General features: G+C 46.2%; 2 protein-coding genes and 2 non-coding genes across 6 annotated transcripts; 1 reads left to right on the top strand and 3 right to left on the bottom strand.

Moving 5' to 3' along the window:
- Nucleotides 1–95: 95 nt before the first annotated feature.
- On the bottom strand, nt 96–167 carry trnaa-ugc. Its single transcript has one exon. It is a non-coding gene; the product is annotated as a tRNA-Ala (tRNA).
- A 162-nt stretch (nt 168–329) lies between these two features.
- trnad-guc lies at nt 330–401 on the top strand. The gene has a single exon. It is a non-coding gene; the product is annotated as a tRNA-Asp (tRNA).
- Nucleotides 402–973: 572 nt separating this feature from the next.
- On the bottom strand, nt 974–3284 carry LOC121297467 (platelet glycoprotein Ib beta chain-like). Of its 2 annotated transcripts, none has more exons than XM_041223810.1 (2): nt 2862–3284; nt 974–1904 (listed from the first exon to the last, which is right to left on the bottom strand). In XM_041223810.1, coding segments are annotated over exons 1-2 (636 nt in total). In that variant the 5' UTR covers nt 2864–3284; the 3' UTR covers nt 974–1270. The 2 variants fall into 2 exon arrangements, with proteins under 2 accessions (XP_041079744.1, XP_041079745.1); XM_041223811.1 differs by lacking the exon at nt 2862–3284 and adding an exon at nt 2777–2861.
- Nucleotides 3285–5470: 2186 nt separating this feature from the next.
- On the bottom strand, nt 5471–22725 carry LOC121297466 (septin-5). Of its 2 annotated transcripts, none has more exons than XM_041223809.1 (11): nt 22651–22725; nt 10730–10820; nt 10420–10506; nt 9757–9880; nt 9090–9224; nt 8560–8677; nt 7613–7714; nt 7037–7133; nt 6421–6556; nt 5964–6066; nt 5471–5622 (listed from the first exon to the last, which is right to left on the bottom strand). In XM_041223809.1, exons 2-11 carry the CDS (start codon nt 10737–10739, stop codon nt 5560–5562), a joined length of 975 nt encoding a protein of 324 aa, XP_041079743.1. In that variant the 5' UTR covers nt 10740–10820; nt 22651–22725; the 3' UTR covers nt 5471–5559. The 2 variants fall into 2 exon arrangements, with proteins under 2 accessions (XP_041079743.1, XP_041079742.1); XM_041223808.1 differs by lacking the exon at nt 22651–22725 and adding an exon at nt 13159–13342.
- Between the last annotated feature and the right edge of the window lie 164 nt (nt 22726–22889).

Here is a 22889-nt window from a genome sequence, read left to right as displayed (position 1 = left end):
AAAAAGGTACGTTGACTGCCAGGCAAACAAGGCGAAGTTGCGAGCACTAGTCACGTCTTAATTTGTACAGTCCGTTTATAAAAACATGTACCCGCTGGAGATGCCGGGGATTGAACCCGGGGCCTCATACATGCAAAGCATGCGCTCTACCACTGAGCTACATCCCCTAGCTAGGGTAAGTCACCCAGCAATCCTCACATGCATACATGTCAGCAGTCCCTATATGCATAGAATATATATGATAATGTGGATGATAGTTTTTTGCATGACTCCTCCCATGTGTATGATAGTGCACAAATACAATGTCTCCCTTGCACTATGCGAGCAAGTCCTCGTTAGTATAGTGGTCAGTATCCCCGCCTGTCACGCGGGAGACCGGGGTTCAATTCCCCGACGGGGAGGCCAAACGTTTTTAATCATTTATTTTACTAAAATACACCAATTTATCATTTATTTCATTAGAGTTTGAATTTTAAATTAATACTTTCATATAAACATAAAAAAACAGTAGCTAAGATTAACTACAGCAAAGCACTGGCTGTCCTTTTCCACGCTGATTGTGTTGCAATAGCACAGAACTGAGCCCACAATTCATTTATGTTCAGTTACAATTGTATATAAAAGTAAGGGACTTTGCAAATGTAATTAACATAATAATACAAAAACAGTATTCAATAGGACTGCATTGTATCGAAAGTGTAGCGTTATAAAAGAAATACCCTTCTGTCTTTATTAAGAATTCTCTATCTTAAAAAAAATAAATAAAAAATACGGAAATGTGTTTTTGTATATATTATTTGCGTGTGTTTATTTTTTATTTTTTTAATTTTAGTAAATAATTGGATTCACTAAAATCATCTGGCCCATTTATTTCAGATAACAACGAAACAGCCTGGATACCGTAACGCGCATGCGTACGCCATCACTGTGTTACACACACACACTCCTTTAAAAAGTGCAAACAGACAATAAATCAAAGACAGATTTTCTTTTAATCAGATGCAGCACTGATTGTGCTCTACACACAAGTAAGTTACACGGCCATTTACATACAGCTGTTATAAGAGCGAAGATACAGCTCTTATCTTATTTAAATGGTGCAGGTTGAGGTGTGATGTTTTACTGGAATAATTCTAGAAATGTGCATTACAAATACATAATACTAATAATAACAACAATAGTTTTGTTTTATTTCCATGGTCTTTGTTAACAGTAGGACAGATGACCCGTGCAACTTTAACAATGGTGATAATTATATTTAGAAAGCTAGTTAGTGGCGATAGCTTTCCTTGATCTGCGCGTATAAGAAGTTGCTCGACTCTCCCTGAAGAGCCTCCCTCTCCGTACTCTTCGCTTCGCTGGAGATCCTCTCAAAGCGCCGGAGAAACACGATGACGAGCAGCAGCAAGGCGGCCTGCACTGCGATGAGGACGAAGAGGACGACCTGGAAAACGAATGCGACGTTACAGTACCCGTACTGACAGCCGGACTGCACCTCGTCCTCTGCCAGGTACATCACCAGGCGGCCCTTCAGGCTGTCCGGGGAGTTGCACGCCACGGTCTTGTACAGAGTGCGGTTCTCCTGTTTGAGAAGCCAGGCGCGCAGGTACAGGATCTCGCAGTCACAGGACCATGGGTTCCCGTCCAGGGAGACCGCCCTGAGCTTGCCCAGACGATCGAAGAGGCCGCTGGGGACGGTGGTCAGCTTGTTGTCGTTGAGCCGAAGCTCCAATGCGTTGACGGGGAAGCCCTCCGGCAGGCTCTCCGCTGTCAGGCTCTGGCTGCTGCAGTCGATCGTCCCCTTGCTGCAAAAACACGGATGGGGACACCACTTCGACAGCACCAGCGTAGCGTGGAGATCGATACAGAGCAGGTGGAAAAGCAAGGCATAGTTTTTCATTTTCCTTAAAAATAAATACATACATATATGCTTTTATTATACACGCACAAGAGGGTCTGGAATGAATTTGCACCCTTTTGCACGCAATGTGCAAATTAGCCAACATATTTAAGGCACTTCAGCATTTGCAATTACTGCGTGGCATGCTTGACTTGCAGTGTTTTGTGAAGGGAACAATAAAACTGCTGATTTATGAACCTGGTATCCAGATTCCCTTTAAGGACCTAAAATTGCCATGATAATTCACAGGTTGCAGTGTGGTTTACTTTGCAACACCGTTTACAACACTGAGCTGCTGTCAGCTCCACAGCCCTGTGCTGAGACTCAGAATCAAGTGAGCTGCTGTCAGCCCACAGCCCTGTGCTGAGACTCAGAATCGAGTTGCTGTTAGCCCACAGCCCTGTGCTGAGACTCAGAATCAAGTGAGCTGCTGTCAGCCCACAGCCCTGTGCTGAGACTCAGAATCGAGTTGCTGTTAGCCCATAGCCCTGTGCTGAGACTCAGAATCAAGTGAGCTGCTGTCAGCCCCACAGCCCTGTGCTGAGACTCAGAATCGAGTTGCTGTTAGCCCACAGCCCTGTGCTGAGACTCAGAATCAAGTGAGCTGCTGTCAGCCCCACAGCCCTGTGCTGAGACTCAGAATCGAGTTGCTGTTAGCCCACAGCCCTGTGCTGAGACTCAGAATCAAGTGAGCTGCTGTCAGCCCACAGCCCTGTGCTGAGACTCAGAATCGAGTTGCTGTTAGCCCACAGCCCTGTGCTGAGACTCAGAATCAAGTGAGCTGCTGTCAGCCCCACAGCCCTGTGCTGAGACTCCAGTGCACTACCAAAAACATGCCCTGACACGCTGCTTTAGGAAACCGCGTTAAATACATACCGATAGGTATACCTTGCCACTTCTATTCCTTGCGTTGAGAATTGAATTACTGATGAAATGCACGGTATATATCATTTGTACTTACATCAGCCAGCACTTCTGCAGACTCTGTCAGCACCCTGACCAAGTGTTGTAATGAGCTGGATCTGGGGGTCTGTGCATCAAGTACCAGCAGCTGTGAGCAGCAGATAAAAGGACTGGCCGATCCTGACAGACAGCAGGAAAACAAAGACTGGAGGGAGTTTTCTAAGTGCTGGAGCTGAGCAGGAGAGGGGCCAGGTTTAATAGAAAGGGCTTGGTTCTTTATTATATTTCCAGCGACTAAAACCTCTGCAGCACTGTTATTACAGAAAGTTACAGTGTGCACAGTGACTGTTGGTGTTTGGGTTTCTTTTTTATGCTTTCAGAAATGTTTAGGACTGCTTTATGTTCCCAAGTAGGAAGCAAACAAGTAAAATATCAACATTTCACTCAAAGGAATGAGTGAAACATTCAGATGCATTTATATATCAAAATGAATGATGGTGTGGATTATACTGAAGAGGGATTCGCATTTTAAAAGCACAGCTCTCACACGCCCCTGTGCTACGGCTGTATGGTGTGATTCAATGCACTCCTTAGTTGCTTGTTTAAGTTTGCAAATGCAAACGCACTCATGAAGAAGTGAGCCGCGTGGAAGCTTGCCGTCAAGATCCAGTTCCATGGAAAGGATTAGAAGTCTGTGGGATTCTCCTTTCAACACCATATTAGGACAAGGTAGAAAGATCAGGACACACTGGAGCTGTCTCTGAGGTCTCCAGGGCAGCGCTGCTTCATGCGATAGTGTCAGATGCGCTCTGGCTGTGGAAACTAGGGAGAGATAGTGAGTGTGCCGTCACAGCTGCCCTGGTAGGTCACAGATAAGAAGGCATGACTCGGCATGCTCTGCACGGGTTCATTTCAGTGCTCACTGTTATTATGGGTTCCATTTGGCTTGGGTTCTGCTCTCTGAATCATTTTCAGGTTTTGGAGTCACGTTGGGATGGAGGGGGTGCTGATGCTGCATTTTGTGGATTAGGTGGGTGATGGCAGGCAAAGATCTGTGATAATGTAGCAGAGGCAGAGTTATCACATGACTCCATGTACACTAGGACAGTTTGTAACAGTTCAGGCTTTTCAATCACAATGCATTCTGGTACCTGTTACCTGGCTCAGGTATACAGCAGGACTACACTTACCAGAATGCACTGGGGTGTGAGTTGAAAAGCCTGGACTGGCCTAGTGTACATGGAGTCCTATGGTCCCCCTAAGTTGAGGGACATATAGGTGGGGAAGCCATGAGGGTCACTCCTTCCATACAGTACTGGCTTCCAGGCTTTACATTCCCACACAGTAAGCATTGCTCAGACAAAGATCTGAAATGGATGAGGTTACCAGTGAAGAAATGGACAGGCTATTAGGAAGGAAACAAACAACAGTCAGCAGGGTTATGAGTCAAAAGGATAATCAAACAACAACAAACGCTGTCTCTTAATCCCCAGGCGAATAATTACCAACACTCGCTTCAAATTAGAACGTAGTGTTTATTTTCTGTGCATGGTGTGACGTTGCCTGCATTGTTCACAGACTCTATGTTTCCATTGACAATAAAAAGAAGCCATGTAATCATTAAAGGAGACACACGCTGCTCCACACGCCGCGGGGGGGGGGGGGGGGGGGGGCTCTAGTCACATGGCCACGGACCCACTGTGTTCCTGGGTTGCTGAGAAAGCAGATCTATTCAAACCGGGTCTATTCCAATGATCTTCTGAGCAGCTCTGGGGTCCCAGTGCAGCTGTCCTTCAGCACGACAGTAACCTGCTAATCTCTACCACTAGGAGGTGCTCCATTGACTGATTTCTTAACAACACAGTCAAAGGAGCTCTTTAAAGATTTCAAAGTTTTAAAGCTCAGGGATGGAAATACAGCAGGACTCCTATTGCATAGCAGTTTCTCCCACTCCAGGTTTTACTATGAGCTTGATTAGCCCCAGTGTATAGATAACAAGCTCAGGTGTGTCTTACTAAACGCAGAGTAAAAACAGGAATGGATCAAAGTGCTATGCAATGGGAGTCTTATTTCCAGCCCTCAAGCTGCCATTAAAGATCACTGGAACAGAACGCCACCTTGTGGGGATTGTAAAGGCTCTGAATGGCTTTCTCCCAGATGAGTGCTGGGACCGGACTACGCTGTTCCCCTTCCCTTCCCAGCTAACCAAGCTCCAGGGTAAAAGCCCACTCTCAATGCAGAGCGGGGCGGGTTCTCTGTGGTCTGAGCTGAGCAGGAGCGCTGTTATCTACAGACACAGTCTCACTGCTGTCATTCATACCAGCATCACCCTGGAGAGGAGAAAAACACAAAGACTTCAACAGACCCCAGGCCCTGACTGTGCGCTAAGAAAACATTCAAGCATAAACAGATGAAATAGCATTATTAATATTATTATACCATACATGTGAACAAACACCAAGTACAGTTTAAAAGCAGGTGGGGGTGTGCTTCACTTTCTGGGCAGTGAAGGAATAAAAACACCAAACATGTAACATGCTCCCAGGTACTGTATGCCAGGAATTACACCCTTGTAATATATATTTATTTTTTTACAATAAATTATGATCCTACGCATGAGGTCTCGTACGGCTCCGATTAGAATTCTAGGGTTTTAAAAAGTCTGTGTTTCTTCTTTTTTTTTTTTTTTTAATTGTCAGATTCTGCAGGTGGAAATGCGTCTTCGTTCCCCTCGCTGGGCTCCAGCGCATGCTTGCTCACTGCTCCTGGTCGTGCATCTGTTGTTGCATTTTCTGCAGCATCTCCTGCATCCGTTTCAGCTGAAAAGAGATGGCAAGACGTCAATACGCAGCCTTCTGCATTACTCCGAACACAGGAGTCTGCGACGAAGGGACAGCTTTCCAAAGCCACGACTTGCCTTTACATTGTGCAATACACATCAAAGCATCTTTACCAGCAGCAAGTGACAGAGGCTGAGCTGCATGCAACGCGGGACACAGAGCACACCTGTTAGGATGTTTAACAGGTAAGGCATGAACCATTAGGACAAAGCAGATGCTATTCAGTATCCCTGTAACTCCTGGTCGGGTGCACAGCCCCTGCCACACCCACACTCATTCACAGCGATGCATTATTACACCCAGGCACAGCTGCGCCTCACCTCCTCGTCCTTCATCTTGATCAGCTTCTCTGTCTCCACGTCGGGGGTGGCCAGCGGGAGGATCGGGAGCGGGCTTTCTATCCTGTTGTCCTGAGTCAGTTTACTGGGAACAGAAAAAAGCATTAAAGGTTTAAACGAGCCCGTCTGAGAGCGCAGTCCTTAACCTGTCTGAAGACGACCCCAAAGCCTCGTTTTCTTCGGTTTTCGTTGATCCGGTAGCTGTTTTACTGTAACTCATGTGAACCTGAAACAGGATTTCCAATTGTGTTAAATGACATAGAAAACGGTTGCAAAATACTGGACTAACGCCCTTTTAAAGTGTCTAGAGTGTAAGGGTGAACATGATCTTCCATGTACACTGCATAACTTCCATTGTCCCTACGATACAACATCAAGTGCGCTCGCAAGTCTTCTCGCATGTCAACTGCAGAATACTACAGCTACCCCCCCCCCATACCTGGTCATGTGCTGGATGCACTGCGCTCTGTAGTTCTCATAGTGCACATCGCAGGTCACATCCTTCAGGTCGTGCATGTGTGTCTGGATCAGCATGTTCCTCAGCTTCACGAAGTCACAGTGCGACTGGTTCTCAACTGAGGGCAGACGAGCACTGATTATAAGGCTCACAAACACAAACTGCACATGTACAATAAAGACATGCTTGACCGGCTGCATGAAAGTGATCTAAACAGCGTGGAATATTAATACCGCCAGCGCTGGAGTCATTCAAAAAGGACTTCATGATAACTAACACCTCCCTGTCGTTTCTTAGTGTATACATTTCTGAGAAAAGAAAAGAACAGTTCAACCTTTCCAACTGCAATGGCGCCCTCTCCTGGTTTGAAAAGGACCACCAGGTTAAACACATGAATTGAAATCAGTCTCCAATTGCCTTATGTTAATTATCCCAAGTCTGCAGGTAACAGGCTTGGTTTTATCTTACTGAGCACACATTACACATTCAAATGGCATGGGCTGAGCTGCAGGGCATTCGGAATCTCGATCTGCTCTGTCAGCTTTGTGAAACCGGCCTCTTACTTCCACCTCACAGCAAAGACTTGAGGGGCTCCTACCTTCTACGATACCCCAGGGGTACAGCCGGCCACGTACCCTTTGACCTTTCACATCCACCACCGTGTTGCTCCCGATCACTGCGAACGGAGTGCTTTCCTGACAGGCACACAAAACACAAGGGAGCCCCTCACATTGAAAAACTACATTCATACAACCATAAAATACTGTATCGCACAGGGTAATGATGCCATCAACATCCCTCCCACTCCTCACAGGGTAATGATGCCATCAACATCCCTCCCACTCCTCACAGGGTAATGATGCCATCAACATGACCTCCCTCCCACTCCTCACAGGGTAATGATGCCATCAACATCCCTCCCACTCCTCACAGGGTAATGATGCCATCAACATCCCTCCCACTCCTCACAGGGTAATGATGCCATCAACATCCCTCCCACTCCTCACAGGGTAATGATGCCATCAACATCCCTCCCACCTCCTCACAGGGTAATGATGCCATCAACATCCCTCCCACTCCTCACAGGGTAATGATGCCATCAACATGACCTCCCTCCCACTCCTCACAGGGTAATGATGCCATCAACATCCCTCCCACTCCTCTCATCTCTCACCTTCAGTTCTTTGTCCTGCTGTTTGAATTCCTCGTCTTCATCCGAGTCACAGTCTGGAAACTGATAGACTTTAATTCCCAATTTTTCAATCTCCTCCTTTACCTACGCCAACCGGAAACAAGCTGAGACTCAGAGACAGGAGATACAGTCACACAGACTAAAAATCACAGCCCAGACTCAGAGACAGGAGACACAGTCACACAGACTAAAAATCACAGCCCAGACTCAGAGACAGGAGATACAGTCTCACAGACTAAAAATCAAAGCCCAGACTCAGAGACAGGAGACACAGTCACACAGACTAAAAATCACAGCCCAGACTCAGAGACAGGAGACACAGTCACACAGACTAAAAATCACAGCCCAGACTCAGAGACAGGAGATACAGTCTCACAGACTAAAAATCAAAGCCCAGACTCAGAGACAGGAGACACAGTCACACAGACTAAAAATCACAGCCCAGACTCACAGACAGGAGATACAGTCACACAGACTAAAAATCACAGCCCAGACTCAGAGACAGGAGATACAGTCACACAGACTAAAAATCACAGCCCAGACTCAGAGACGGGAGATGCAGTCACACAGACTAAAAATCACAGCCCAGACTCAGAGACAGGAGATACAGTCTCACAGACTAAAAATCACAGCCCAGACTCAGAGACAGGAGATACAGTCACACAGACTAAAAATCACAGCCCAGACTCAGAGACAGGAGATACAGTCACACAGACTAAAAATCACAGCCCAGACTCAGAGACAGGAGATACAGTCACACAGACTAAAAATCACAGCCTAGACTCAGAGACAGGAGATACAGTCACACAGACTAAAAATCACAGCCTAGACTCAGAGACAGGAGATACTGTCACACAGAATAAAAATCATAGCCCAGACTCAGAGACTGGAGATCGCATGCTGCTACGAGCTTCTCCGTGTTTCCTCACCCTGTCTTTGAGTTTCTTCATCTCTCCGGGAGTGAGGCAGTCTGCCTTGGAGATGAGTGGCACCACATTCACCTTCTCGTGAAGAGCCTTCATGAACTCCACGTCCACCGGCCGCAACCTGCACCCGAGAGAGCGGCTCTTAAACAATTCACGTGGTATCTTTGCACTTTCCCCCCATGCTTGCCTACCCCTAAGGGGTGAAAGTCAGGCTTGTGACAGGGCTGTGTTAGCTTAGGTGTGGGAGGCAGGATCAAGCTTCTAGTTGAATGTAAAAAAGACGCTGCAGTGCAATGTCTGATTGCCACTCCTGCTGAAGGCAAACCACTAGTGTCACACATACAGTACAGTTTTGCTACACATCAAGATTCCCCTTATAAAACGTCCCATGATCGTTTCTTTACGGATGGGATTTTTGTCGTATTATCTGTGCTGCAGCATGCTCTGCTCCACTTTGTAGTGTTCTGGGTTAGGGTTAGGGTTACACTGCAGTAACCGTGTCTCAGGGGTGCAGGAGGGGCAGGGCTGCTCACCCGTGTCCGAAGGGAGGGATGAAGTACAGGCAGCAGTGCACACGGTTGTCCTGGATGTTCTTGCGGTTCAGCCCGCTCTCGTCCCGGAAGTACTGCTCAAACTGCTGGTCAATGTAATCTGTGATGGGTTTCCAGCTGCCAAAAACAGAAACACACACACACACAGGGCACCAGTACAGAACACATGAGAACCAAGGGACCAGCCACTGAACATCGGCAGAAACAACATCACGCAGCCGTCATTCTGTTAGTAAGCTAGCTGTTATTAAACAGGTAATAAACTAGACGAGAGCTCCAATAAAGCATGAACGCTCTCATCTGAGCACAGCTGGAGTCAAAGTAGGTGCTCCTAGAATGCTTCTTTCAGGTGGTTCTTTAAGCAGTATAACCGCAAACAGCACTAACTCCCAGGGAGTATACAACTTGGCTATACTATCTTGTAATCCGGATAATTCCCATCACTCAATGCTACCAAGCTAGCAAACCCAGCCTGCAGGGGATCAGGAGCCTAACCAATAGGGATCACTGAAGCAAACTGCAGCTGTTTTAACACCAGGCCAGTGCAGCTCCCCCTGTGGACCCCCAAGCTGGGATTGGAACCAGACTGGCACGGCTCTCCCTACACCCCACTCAGCCGTGGCGTTTCAGGGGGGTTCCCTCTCCTCACCATTCCGTATTGTTGACGGCGTCTCCGAACCCTGGTGTGTCCACGATGGTCAGCTTCAGCTTCACCCCCTTCTCCTCGATGTCCACCGTGTGCTTGATGATCTCCACAGTCTGGTTGATTCTCTCTGTGGAGGAGAGACAGGTGGTCAAAGCAGCAGATCCGCTGGCATTACAGTGCAGACGCGAAACAATAGAGAGGTACAGAGAATAGAACTCAAAAGAGCAGGAAGAAAGGAAAAAGGCCTCCGCTCAGCACAGCCGAGGAGGGAGCCGGTCTCGCGTCTGGCTGTGCCGCTGTATAGTCTCTACTTCGTGGAAGACACTGAATCAGGTTCAGTGCTTGGAGTGGGGCTGAGCGTTTGCAAAATGCTGAAAGAGTGAAAATACTTTCAAAACATCTACCTGCATACCCATTTTCCCTTTCTAATGCTTCAAGCTGCTCTGTATTAAAGGAATAAACTTCATAAGACTCAAACAGAGCCCCTCAACTGGGCTGACTAAGAGTTCATCTAGACAGGCATCAGGTTAAGCAACCCTAACAGGTTGCATGGTCATGCATGATATGTGACTGACACACGCGTGTGTCTCTTATTGCAATGATTATCAACCTCGTATTAGATGACTTTTTACGACACGCTCGGTGTGAGTGTGCTGCGCTCCCTACCCTCTGCATTCAGCATCTTCCTTTCCTTGTAGAGGTCTGTCAGGAACAGGCTGTTCACCAGCGTCGACTTGCCCAGGCCGGACTCTCCTGCAGGTGAAAGGAGAGGCAGGGCTCATTCTCAGTGATAACTCACTCAAGAGTTTGTCAAGCGCAAAAGGGAAGTCTAACTTAATGTTCTGATTTTTGCTTGGAAAAATGAATCTGGTGCTTCGCTGGTTAATGCGATCACTTTGGAGGTTTTGCTTGTGCTGCCTGTGCTTGTGTGGAGCACAGCCTGGAGAAACAGAAAGCAGGGAGACTCCCTCAGTACCTGCCACCATGAGGGTGAAGTCGAAGCCTTTCTTGACGGATTTCCGGTGGACCTGATTGGGAAGGGTGGCGAACCCCACATACTGCTTCTCCTGTTCAAGAGAGGAAAAGAGAATCACATTAAACTGAGGAACGCTGGCTCAATGTGTGCGTGTAGATACATATATAAATACATAGAGATATGTGTACTTAAATCCACTGTCACCCTGGAGTTTCACTCTTACCCATCCGAAAAATAACCTCCTAAAACAGTGGTCCACATATTTCAGGGCTCCATTGCATAGCAGTTTGAGCCATTCCAGGTTTTACTAGGAGTTTAGTAAGACACACTTGAGCTTGTTACCTATATCCAGCCAGTAGTAAAACCTGGAATGGGTGAAACTGCTATGCAATGGGAGTCTTAGTTCCATCTCTGAAATAAGCAGACCACTGACCACTGTTAGAAATAAACTGATTCACCCTGCGATATTCTGCAGCTTCTCAAAAGATTATGCAAATATTCGCGCTATCAAAAGATTATGCAAATATTTCATCTTTGTATAGGACCCTCATATCGGAAGAGGAGATGGGGTTGGGAGCGAGTGAATAGTGCTGAACACAGCTGCCAGTGTGTACAGGGAGCTCTGCTGAATAGCCCTGTAACATTGCCTCCTCGCTGCTTGTCAGACTGTGCCAGGGAGCTGCCATGCCAACAACAATTCATTAGCTGTGTTTCCAATGGCTCTCAATCCCAGGAACCCCCCTCCTATTAGCGGCACAGTCCCCTGCACAGCACTCCGGGAGAAAAGGGAATCAATTCACAAGAGTCCGTGCTACTGGCATGTAAATCCTGTCTTATTAACAGCGTGCAGCTGGACGGATACAGGAACTGAAAACTTGCTGGACTCCAGCCCTGGAATGAGCCGCTCGAGTCAAAGCTAATTCACAGAGTTTCGATACAGCAATTGTAATTGTGTTCATCGAAGGGGGCGGGGCTTCCTCTTCACCCGAGGGATCCTGACCTCACCACCCGACCCTCAGGCTTCAGTCACAGTGGCTGAGTCAATACATGTTTATACTGAGAACCAGAGATCAATTCAAAGAGCTTCAAACCCCCACTTAAATAATGCCAGCTGCTTCATTGTGAATTATAGGCAGGCCCCACACAAAGCTCAATCCTGCCTGAGCACCCCGTCTGCCGTTCACTGCTGACCGGTGACTCTGCTGTGGTAGCAATCCCACATTTGAACATTATTACTGAGGAAGCAATCTTGCAGTATCTACACAGCATTCAAATAAAGACAAGGGGCTGGTTGCACAGTTTAAGTCCAGCGAAATACACTGTTCCAGCAATGCAGCTCCACTTTTTGAGCATCAGGTTTGCAGCTAAATAATCCCAACACCTCCCACCCACTCTGCACTGGTTTGCCTTCACCTCTTTAGCGATGATGTCATTGAGGATGAGGTAATCCAGCTCATTTAGATGACAGCAGGCAGGCTATCTATCAAAGAGAGCGCCCTGATCAGATCCCAGAGTGACTGTCAGAAGACTCTCCGAGCGGTTCTATATTTAATATCTAGAACACAGCACACAGAACTGATGCTACTGTATTTCCTTCAGCTTTAATTGCACATCCAAGCGGTAGACTTGTGGCAATGGGAAAATGACATGCAATTTCCATCCAGGACACACATTGGCAAAGAAGTACTAATTCAGAACAGCCTAAAATACATTCTATACAAACAAAACAAATAAATAAATACATACATAAAAGATAGATTTGAAACTCTGAATCTGCCCACAAAGCGACACAATGAAACTTCCTGGGAAAGACGGAGTTCTCTCACAGCACCAAAGCCTGGTCTGTCTCTGTGTGAAACCCACCACAGCTCACAGAGAAAGACACTGGCGTTTTCAACAAACATTTCTAACCCCTTTGGTTGCGATTTTGTAGTAAAAACTTTTGAAATTTGAAAACACTTTGTGTGAACTCTATGGAGTGCGAGAAGTTGCCCTGGCAAAACTTTGAAAAAACAGATATGCGTTACAAAACAGATACACAGATAAGAGTCTTAAAACGGCACACTTGCACACACCGTGACAAACAAATCACGACAGTAACGACCCTATAATCACTGCTGAATTGACCCATGGAGAAGCCCTTTGTGTAGGTAATGATCTCCGGTCAGCATGTCTCAGCCAGGCCCCAACTGCCCTGAGCCACACATCCACTTCAAACAGGCTCCAGCATTACCACCCAGCAATGCTCATGCCTTCCTAACTGAAGCCTTGCAGCACGAAGGCTGTTTATTCTCCATAGAGACCGGAAAGGCAGTAAACGTTAGCCCTGACTTCAAAACAAACCACATCAACCAGCTTTCATTGAAAAGAGAGTCTAATGGAACTCGCCTGTTACCCCACCACCCCCCAGCGATGCCCCCGGGCTGTACCTTCAGCTTGGCACTGCGAGTCCTGGGTGACACCAGTCGCTCTGCCAGCCTTTCCTGGAGAATAACTGCATCCATCGCTGATGAGAGAGCCGGGGTTTGAGAGAGCAAGGAAAGGGAGACGGAAATAATCCCCCCCTGCAGGATTTTCTCTCTCTCTCTCTCCCTCCCAGGGAAGCTGGAGCAGGAACCCTGTGAAATGACTTGGAATTTCCTCTAGCAGGCGTGGGAGGAGTCAGGGCACACTCCAGTCTGTCATGAGATTGCGAGTGCTGCTTTACACACTAGTTCAGCTTCTCGTTACACATGCCGGGACAGGCCGGCTGTATTTAATCAGTTCCAGGATAAAGTTTTATTTTTATTAAGGGGCCCTCGTTGTTATTTAACATGAAAAATAAGGTCTTTGGACTTTGGTGGAACAGCACTGAGTTTAGTAAATATTACAGCAGATGTGTGGAATGCACTGAGTAACACTCCAGGGGAGAGAGGCTCTCAGGGTTAACAGCTCTGCATGATGTAGTGTTTTATAGTGTGCAGTAAGAATGCAGTAGATTACAATGTACTGAGATCAGGCTGTGATCACTAGTGGAACATTAAAATCAGATAGAGCACATCTCCTCAGACCAGCGCCGGTGGGACTCAGTTCTGTTTATCTGCCTGTGACAGCCAGAAGTGGATTTGGCTGTTTTCAACAGAGAAGGGAAATGTGTAATCCTGCCCCCCCCAGCTGTCCCACACAGTAGGGGATGAAGGGGTGAGCTAATGGGTTTAATGGAAAGGCGGACAGTAACAGCTTGTCTAAGTAGAGGACTGTTACAGGAAACTCTGTGAATCGACTGGAGGATCGAGCCGGAGCCGCTTAACCCTTTAAATGCACGAAACATTGCAAACAGCTGAAAGAAAAGTGGTTTGAGACACAAGTCTACTGGATGTGCTCTTGAAAGATGTGCCAATGAAAAGGTGAAAGAGAAATGGGAGCGCTGCTGCCCTGCTCAGATCTAATCAGCTAAGGGTATTGCAGGTACAGTGCAGTGGATACAGAGCTGTATTGAATATGGTTTAAGACAGGAACAGAACAGATAGGTGAGGGGATGGAATGGGCTGTCCAATCACGTTGCTGAGACAGAACCACTTGGATGCTTTAAGACCCAACTTGGCAGAAGTTCTGAGATCAATCAGGTGCTCGGAACCGGATGAGCTGTGAGGGGCTGAATGGCCTCCTCTGGTTCAGAAACACTCTTGTGTTCAGATTCAGCCACTGCTCAGTGTGACTGTGCTTTTGGACACAGTCTTTGTTCAATAATCAATGGCCGCGGACACAAGAATGACGCCCTTCCCGATGCCAGTCTGCTGAGCAGCTGTCTGGCAGCAAGCCGTCGCTGTCATTTATTTAGCAGAACGCTAGTTCCACTGTTTAGAGAGATAAGTAACGAACTGTGAGTAGCTGACGCAGTGGGGCAATACACTGGCTTTTTAGATCCGGAAGCCAGCAGGGAAGATGAGTTTTTCTATTCAGAATGCAGTATATACAAATAAACAAGGAAGAACTGAGAAGCAGTGATGGGCCCAAGCAATGCCAAAATAGCAATACATACAATAAATACACTTACATTTCAGACAGATTCTACACATAACTTGATTATTTGGTGAATATTATCAACTGTATATAAGAACAGCCCCTGAAAATCCATCTAATAAGTGAGAGCCTTTTAAATAACATTTGGAAGGTCTGAACACTGGGACTGTACTAGGGTTATAGGACCTTTAGAGCAACCCTGCTGGGTCACTGCATGGCAATACTGTTTCAGTCCACCAGGGGGTGACAAATCACAAAACAACAGCCCTGCTGAAACACATCACTGGCAATCCAGCAGTCTGTGGTTTTTGGAATAAGGTTTTAAAAACAACACACATAGCAGCAGTTAAGGCAACTATAATCATACACGCGAACTGTCTGTTTAAAACTGGAGTCGAAAATCACACGGCAGTCTATAAATGCAATGCTATTAATGCAGTGTTAGCACCAGAATATATTTTCAGCAGATTCTTGGGTTTCCTGTGTGATACTGTCACTGTCATACACAGAACAGGGGACAGTGAGCGGGCTTACTCATGGAGCTCAGAGTTCAACTTAAACACATTTCTTTTTTTTAATTGAAAAATGTAACCCCTTTTTTTTTATTAAATAGTAAAAAAAAAAAAAAAAAAAATCAGAACCCGTGTTTATTTAGGATCCTTCAAAATGTCCCAAATCTAATCAGCTAAGGGTATTGCATGTACAGTGCAGTGGATAGAGAGCTGTATTGAATATGGTTTAAGATAGGAAGAGGACAAATAGGTGAGGGGATGGAATGGGCTGTCTGGTCATGTTGCTGAGACAGAACCACTTGGATGCTTTAAGACCCAACTTGACAAAGTTCTGAGATCAATCAGGTGCTCGGAACTGCACGAGCTGTGATGGGCTGAATGGCCTCCTCTCCTTCAGAAACGCTCTTGCGTTCGGCGCTGGACCATCTTGCAGCTGTGGACGGGTCTTGTACCAGGTCTCCAAACAGCCCACACCACAGAACGGGCCCGTGCCACACAAGAGGGGAATCCAGAATGGACCCCCTCAGCCACCCCTTCCCTACAGAGCAGTAGAGAGGCTTGATTCTTGAGGCTTGAGTGTGATTCTTCGTCCTCTCTCCTCCTCCCTGGGGCCTTGTGTTAAAGACTCAGTCTGAGCTCCATGCATTCAGCTGGGCTGCTGGAACAGCCAATGAATGGAGCAGATGGCACACTTGGAGACACAATAGGCTGCAGATGGGATTCCGTTTCCTTGGCAACCGGTCCCGCCCCCCGCCCCTCCAGTCACTTGTAAACACACTCCACAGCTGCTCCCAAATGAGCACCTGTCCAATACTGACCTCTGATTGGATGAACCGCTGCCATGTGAATACACGCTCACTTGCTCACAATGTATTTGCATGAGCAGCGTATCATTAGTATGAACGAAACCCTGCCCTTTAAATTGCTTGCTGTTTATTTGTGCGTGTGCCTATATGATAGAAATGTACGAGCATCGGATTGCACTGCAAACTGAGAAGCATCAGCAATCGTCTGTCAGGCTAGCTGGAGTGGGAACGCAGAGACCCAGCCTGTACTGCTGGCACTGTGGCAAAGCCTGGCACATGAGCACTCAGAGCTGGCAATAAGAAGCGGAACACTGGAATGCCAGTTCAACCCACACGTATAAATAACTTGATGTCTTCCCAGCTTGCTGCACAGCTCAGGGATGATGCAAGTAGGTCAAATGGCATTAACACAGTAAGCACAGCGCCCATGGGTACTGCTGGCAGTCTTGCATACAGTACACACACACACTGCATACCCTCCTCTAGAAGCCCGGTTTCGATCCAGTTTGGTTCGCCAGTGAAACAGCTTGGTGATCTCAGCTGAGCCCCTATTTGACTGCAGTCTACGGCACCGATTCCTCACCCTGTATCAAGGACATTCTTCCAGTCAAGGGCTGACTAATGCATTTTTTCATTTGGCTGGAAAACTCCATCACATCCCATTCCATAATCAAACTTGGCCAGCCTGCCTGCCTACTGCCTGATCTGTATGCAGTGCGATCCAATCTGCAACCACACAAAGGAGAAACCTCTGCAGCTCCCCTGCACAGACTGCAAACCTCACCCCTCTCTGGAAAGGTCAAAACGTCTCTCCAGCTGAACGGCAAGAACAGCTACCGTGTTTCTTACACACAGAGCCTCCATAATCATTTCCACAGATGCGTTTTGATTGTTCTGATTTGATCTCTGCAGAGCGCTCACTCAAAGCCCACATCTAGTGCCATGGCTCCATAATGCACAGGGGCAAAACCGGGGCTCAGCTACCCAATCCAGAGACGAGAACACTGACGAGCCAGCTGCAGGGCAGGGTGGTTCATTCACTTAGCTGCACCTCAGTGCCCTTGATGCAGTGCTGTTGTCAGTGTCTCTATGTTCAGGGCGATACTGAGAATAAGGTCATTTCCATTTTGCAGAGCAGTGGAATTATCCTGCAGCAGCACATGGTTCTGCAGCTGCGTTTGTGCCAAGTGTCTTTTTTTCCAGGGTGCTGGTTTCATGCACACTAACGGAGTCACAGGAACATCCTGATAATCATCAGAACAACAAGATCCCAGCTCCTAAAGGTCACGCCTCTGCCCTTGGGAGTTCCAGCATCACAATGTTCAGCAAACACAAGCTGGTACAACGAATGGACCTCTGCATGAACGACTGTTCGAGGACTTTTGAGCAGGGCATGCTGTGATGCACAAGGACCACAGCGTGTCTGTGTCAAGGTTTAGAAAGACTAGAAGAAACTCAAATTCTATGACAAATGTTTTGACTTTTTCAATTAAAATGTACAGCGCAGAATACTGGTGAGACTAGCAAATCAGCAGCCATAGCACGACTAATAACGAACAGCCCATCTGGAATTAACAAAACAACACCACTGTACCAGAACATAGGAAGACAATGGAAAAGACTTCCAGTCAAAAGACTCACCAGTAAATTTCAGTTTCTTTCAGTAATTCTAAATTCAGAGCTACCGAGTGTTCATTAGTTATGGATATCATATCAAAGATTATTCCTCTGTCCATGCTCCAGACACGACTCATAGAGCACAGGTCCTGACACACACAGCACAGTTCACTTACATGACCCTGTTAGAGTGACATGTTCAATTTACCCAGCTTGCACTGCTGGGCACGAGTCAACAACACAGCCACAAGATGCATGGCATTGCTGTGTAAGCCACTGGGCCAGTAAATCAAAGAATGACTAATTAATTACTCGTTAAAACGAGTCTCTGGAAATCTAAATCACAGAAATCTATAGAATAAGCCACGCTATTCTGTCTTCTTCAGCTAGCATGGTAGAAATAGCTAGGAAGACTTTTATAACAGCAGCATTATTCATCTAGCATGGTAGAAATAGCTAGGAAGACTTTTATAACAGCAGCATTATTCAGCTAGCATGGTAGAAATAGCTAGGAAGACTTTTATAACAGCAGCATTATTCAGCTAGCATGGTAGAAATAGCTAGGAAGACTTTTATAACAGCAGCATTATTCAGCTAGCATGGTAGAAATAGCTAGGAAGACTTTTATAACAGCAGCATTATTCAGCTAGCATGGTAGAAATAGCTAGGAAGACTTTTATAACAGCAGCATTATTCAGCTAGCATGGTAGAAATAGCTAGGAAGACTTTTATAACAGCAGCGTTATTCAGCTAGCATGGTAGAAATAGCTAGGAAGACTTTTATAACAGCAGCATTATTCAGCTAGCATGGTAGAAATAGCTAGGAAGACTTTTATAACAGCAGCGTTATTCAGCTAGCATGGTAGAAATAGCTAGGAAGACTTTTATAACAGCAGCGTTATTCAGCTAGCATGGTAGAAATAGCTAGGAAGACTTTTATAACAGCAGCGTTATTCAGCTAGCATGGTAGAAATAGCTAGGAAGACTTTTATAACAGCAGCGTTATTCAGCTAGCATGGTAGAAATAGCTAGGAAGACTTTTATAACAGCAGCGTTATTCAGCTAGCATGGTAGAAATAGCTAGGAAGACTTTTATAACAGCAGCGTTATTCAGCTAGCATGGTAGAAATAGCTAGGAAGACTTTTATAACAGCAGCATTATTCAGCTAGCATGGTAGAAATAGCTAGGAAGACTTTTATAACAGCAGCGTTATTCAGCTAGCATGGTAGAAATAGCTAGGAAGACTTTTATAACAGCAGCATCAGTCGACCTGGCTGTTTCTACTATGCTTTCTGAAGAAGCCGAAGCCACAGTGGTGTAGCTAATTATTAAAGCTTATCAATGACTTTTCTTCTTCATTAGATATACAGTATTCAGTACACTCTATTGAAATCTGCAGTACAAATGCAGCCTGTGTTCTTTTCAACAGAATGCACTGGCTGAGTGACTTTTACATCATCTGGGAAGACACTTTGGTTGTAGATTTCTATTCTGTTCCCTTTTCTCTACTGTACCCTCTCAAATTTTAGTTTCGCAAAACAAGCCACACAGTTTGTTCCCCACTGAAATGCTACAGACGAGGCTAATTAAACACTGTAAAAAAATACCCTGCTAGGACAGAAATGAAGGTGCAGTTTGGAGACTTAGCTCTTGCCCTAGACCAGCAGAATCGAGTCATTGAGTTCTGAAGTAGACTGCAGCTGCACTGAGACACTGAGACACTCTTGCAGTGCTACCCCCACCCCCCCCCCCCCCCCCCCCCCCCCACACACAGTTTTTTGTTTCTTGTTTATCCACTTTTGTGGTCGACTAGTTTAGGATTTTTTGGAATGTGGGTTGTATATTTGCATGGTTTGATTAATAAATGCATACATAGTTTTGATTAGTTACCTACACTAAAAACATGCAGTGCCATTTGTTTTAAGGGATTATCTTGTTGCCATGGGTTTCTTGTTGCCAGGGAGACTGGAATTGAACTTAATCCCCCTGTCTAGAAGCCTAAGTATGAAAAACAAAAACATCAATATATGTGGCAGTGTGGCAAAGTGCCCGCCCCTGTGTGTATTGTGTGTTAATGTTGGTGTTAGTCACGGGTCTGTGTAACACGAGTGTTTAAAGTGTATATTTGTATTTAGGCACGAGGATTGCACAGCACTTCACGTGCAGGTAAAAAGTAATAATATGTGAGCACGGGGAATTGCACTTTATTAATTCACGTGCAGTTGTACCGAGACTCCAGTGAATGATTGATTAGCAATCGAGTCTCGGTATAGCTGCATAAAAGCAGCATGTTTTCACTCACTCGGGGTTGTGTGTTTGGTGAGTGGAGAACGGGATTGGAGACGGAGGTAATAATAATAAAATAATAACATAAAGTAAAATAGAAGCTCACCGTGTTTGTCTGTGTAGTCTGTTTTGTTTGTCTGTTTGTTTTGGTGAATGTGCCGTGTCCTGTGTTTTTGTTTGTTACAACCTTTTTATTTTCTGTTCTGTTAATTCATTAAATGCTGAGCGCAAGCAAGTGCTCAGCTCCACCCGACTTCACCTCTCTGTCGTTTATTTCCTGGTTCCTGTTTCTGGTTTGACGTCCCCCACTCCGGCCGTCTTTGTGACAGGTAGTTAAAAGAAAAAACTGTTGTAAACACTGTTAATATTTGTCTGCCCTGTAAACAGCACTAGCACTGTCCGAGGAATGTCTGAAAGAGCCGCAGTGAAACAAGGCTGCTGACCACAGGACTCCCTCCGCAGCTGAAATTCCTGGACAAAGAGCTGTCCGCTTCTCAGGACTCCCTCCGCAGCTGAAATTCCTGGACAAAGAGCCGTCCCCTTCTCAGGACTCTCTCCGCAGCTGAAATTCCTGGACAAAGAGCTGTCCGCTTCTCAGGGCACCCCCCCAACTTTTTGCACAGACCCACGAGAGGATGCCAGATGCAGTCCTGAGGCTCAGCCAATCCATTAAGCAAACCTGGGGGTGTTTTCAGTTTTGTTTGGTAATTACAGCTGTTACCCCCGCCTCTGTGATTCCCCACACAAAGCGAGGAGTTCAGGGCTGAGTGGGAATGTGCAGGAGGAGGAAGGAACCCCAGCAGGACAGCATGTGCACAAGGAGCTGAGAGGGGGTAGGAGTGACAATGTGACTGTGGAGAGGATGCAGAGGGGCTGAATCACTGGACAGTGCAGAAGGCATGATTTTAAATTTAATAAGCTGAAAATACAAAGCTGCAGTATAATCACACTTTCTGCAATGCGTTTTTGTAAATCGTCGAGAGCAGTATTCACACGGGCATAAAAACAACTACTGTATAGTTTCTAACTCGCACAAGCATTTCAGACTTGGTGATTCTCCTTCCACAGCAGGCTTGTTCTCTCCTATGCTCTTAACGTTTTAAAGCTGCTGTGCCACAGAACCCTAACCTCAGAGCAATGGAAGAATATGTTGAGAGTCCAGGCCAGACAAGGAAGAGAGTGCTGAAGGCCATCACACCAGGACAGAGCATAGCTGTAAAAACGAGTCACAGTCAGCCTCAGCACCCAGGCTAATTCTGATACCTGATCAGGCACGTTACAGTAGGTGACTGTTTGAAAAAGAGATGCATTTGCATGGCGTGCAATGCTCCACTCACAAACCTAAGCTTACTTCAGTGGAACCCAGAAGGAAGCTATATTTCTGCTCAGACAGCATGGCATTTGAAATGCCTGCTACACATGGTAAATGTCAGCTACCCATAAAATGGAAAATGAAAATAAAGCCCATCTCTGGAGCATTAACCATGTGCTGCCCTGTAGCTGCTGTCACTGGGGATAGACTTTCATAGTCGATTGCTGTGCAACACTTTACCAAGCAAACGGTTTGCAATCCTTCAGACAGCAGTGTTGAGAGTGGCATGATCAAGCTTAGCAAAGCATTAGAACATGAAAGCAGGACAGAGACACAGTGTGTGCATGCTGGAGGGCACAGCCTATGCACTGTATGTATACAGTTTGTGTGTGTATCATACAGGGTGCTGTGCGATAGCAGCTGATATTCACCACTCCAGCGCTCATGAGGGGGCATGTCTGGCCTCTCATCTGGAGTGGGGTGAAGATCAGCTTGTATCTCTGCTTTGATTCAAATTGAAATGGAAGGGTTAGATCCAGATAGATAAATATGAAGAATACATTATGTGATGTCATTTCCATCGTACACAGGCTATCTGATTCAAGGACAGGTCATCAACGTCAGGGTCTGCATCTAAATATTACGGCCCATGCAGTACATGCAGTAAAATAAGCATTACATACATGCATTATTATTATTATTAGTCATGTGTCTATTTGGAACAGTAAAGAAAGGCAATGCTCCATCACTCCATTGGGAATGGATGCCCTGAATCAACAGTCCACACTGGAACACGTGACTCTCCATCCACCCAGCTGTCAGACTGAACTGCACCCTTGTTCTTTATTCAGTCAGCATGACTCTCACACAACTCAGCAGCGTTTACCTGGCTCCGCTCTCCCAGACACCACACTGCCATCGGGAGTTAACAACAACCACCCCAACATTACCGGCCTGCTGCTGACACCAAGTCCCTTGAACACCTCTCCAAACGGGAATCTGATTTGCAAATGAAGAGAGCGCTTTGTGCGGCGTGGGTGATGCTCGGAGTCTGACCCGCTTCCACGTCGAGGCAGACACCGTGCCCGGCCCGGCTACCACCGGGGCTGGTCGCGAATCTCTTAGTATTTGAACTGCTATTCCGAAATGACAATTACTATTGATTATAACATTAAGGAACCTAATAAGAAATATCTATTGCAGACCGTTACCTGCAATAACCGTTGATATATATATTTTAAAATGAGCTACAGTCAATGGGCGAGGCGTGTACAGTATTCTGTAACCCGTAACGTTTTAAAACCGTGAACGATGTAATTGCAAGACAGAGATACAATCTGATGCAGGTCAGAATTCAGCATGAAATCATAAAGCGCAGTACATACCTCTCCATCGACTGCTGGGTGCAGAATGGCGTATTATTATTTTATTTATTTTATACCCCCAAGGATCCATTTTCAATCGCATTTTGCAGCATCGCAGTGGTGGGGCGGTGATGAAACCAGGTTAAGGATGCAAAACGACGCCCAAGCAGCATCCCGCACCAACACAGGCAGGCATGGTACAAGGAGGACAAGAAAACACACAATCTCGTTAAAATGCAGCTCTTTGTGAAGAGAGAATG

Source organism: Polyodon spathula, chromosome 22, assembly GCF_017654505.1.
Source record: "Polyodon spathula isolate WHYD16114869_AA chromosome 22, ASM1765450v1, whole genome shotgun sequence".
Taxonomy (NCBI): Eukaryota; Metazoa; Chordata; class Actinopteri; order Acipenseriformes; family Polyodontidae; genus Polyodon; species Polyodon spathula.
This window is presented reverse-complemented; position numbering and strand designations above follow the sequence as displayed.

What these genes read in the sequence shown, in the direction of transcription:
- LOC121297466 (XM_041223808.1), bottom strand. Translation starts at nt 13,233, where the DNA reads ATGGATGCAGTTATTCTCCAGGAAAGGCTGGCAGAGCGACTGGTGTCA. An exon ending in CTCGCAGTGCCAAGCTGAAG is followed by an intron (nt 10,821 to 13,158) that starts GTACAGCCCGGG and finishes TCTCTTGAACAG; the next exon opens with GAGAAGCAGTATGTGGGGTT. An exon ending in CCCCTGGGGTATCGTAGAAG is followed by an intron (nt 6,557 to 7,036) that starts GTAGGAGCCCCT and finishes GTCTGCCCTCAG; the next exon opens with TTGAGAACCAGTCGCACTGT.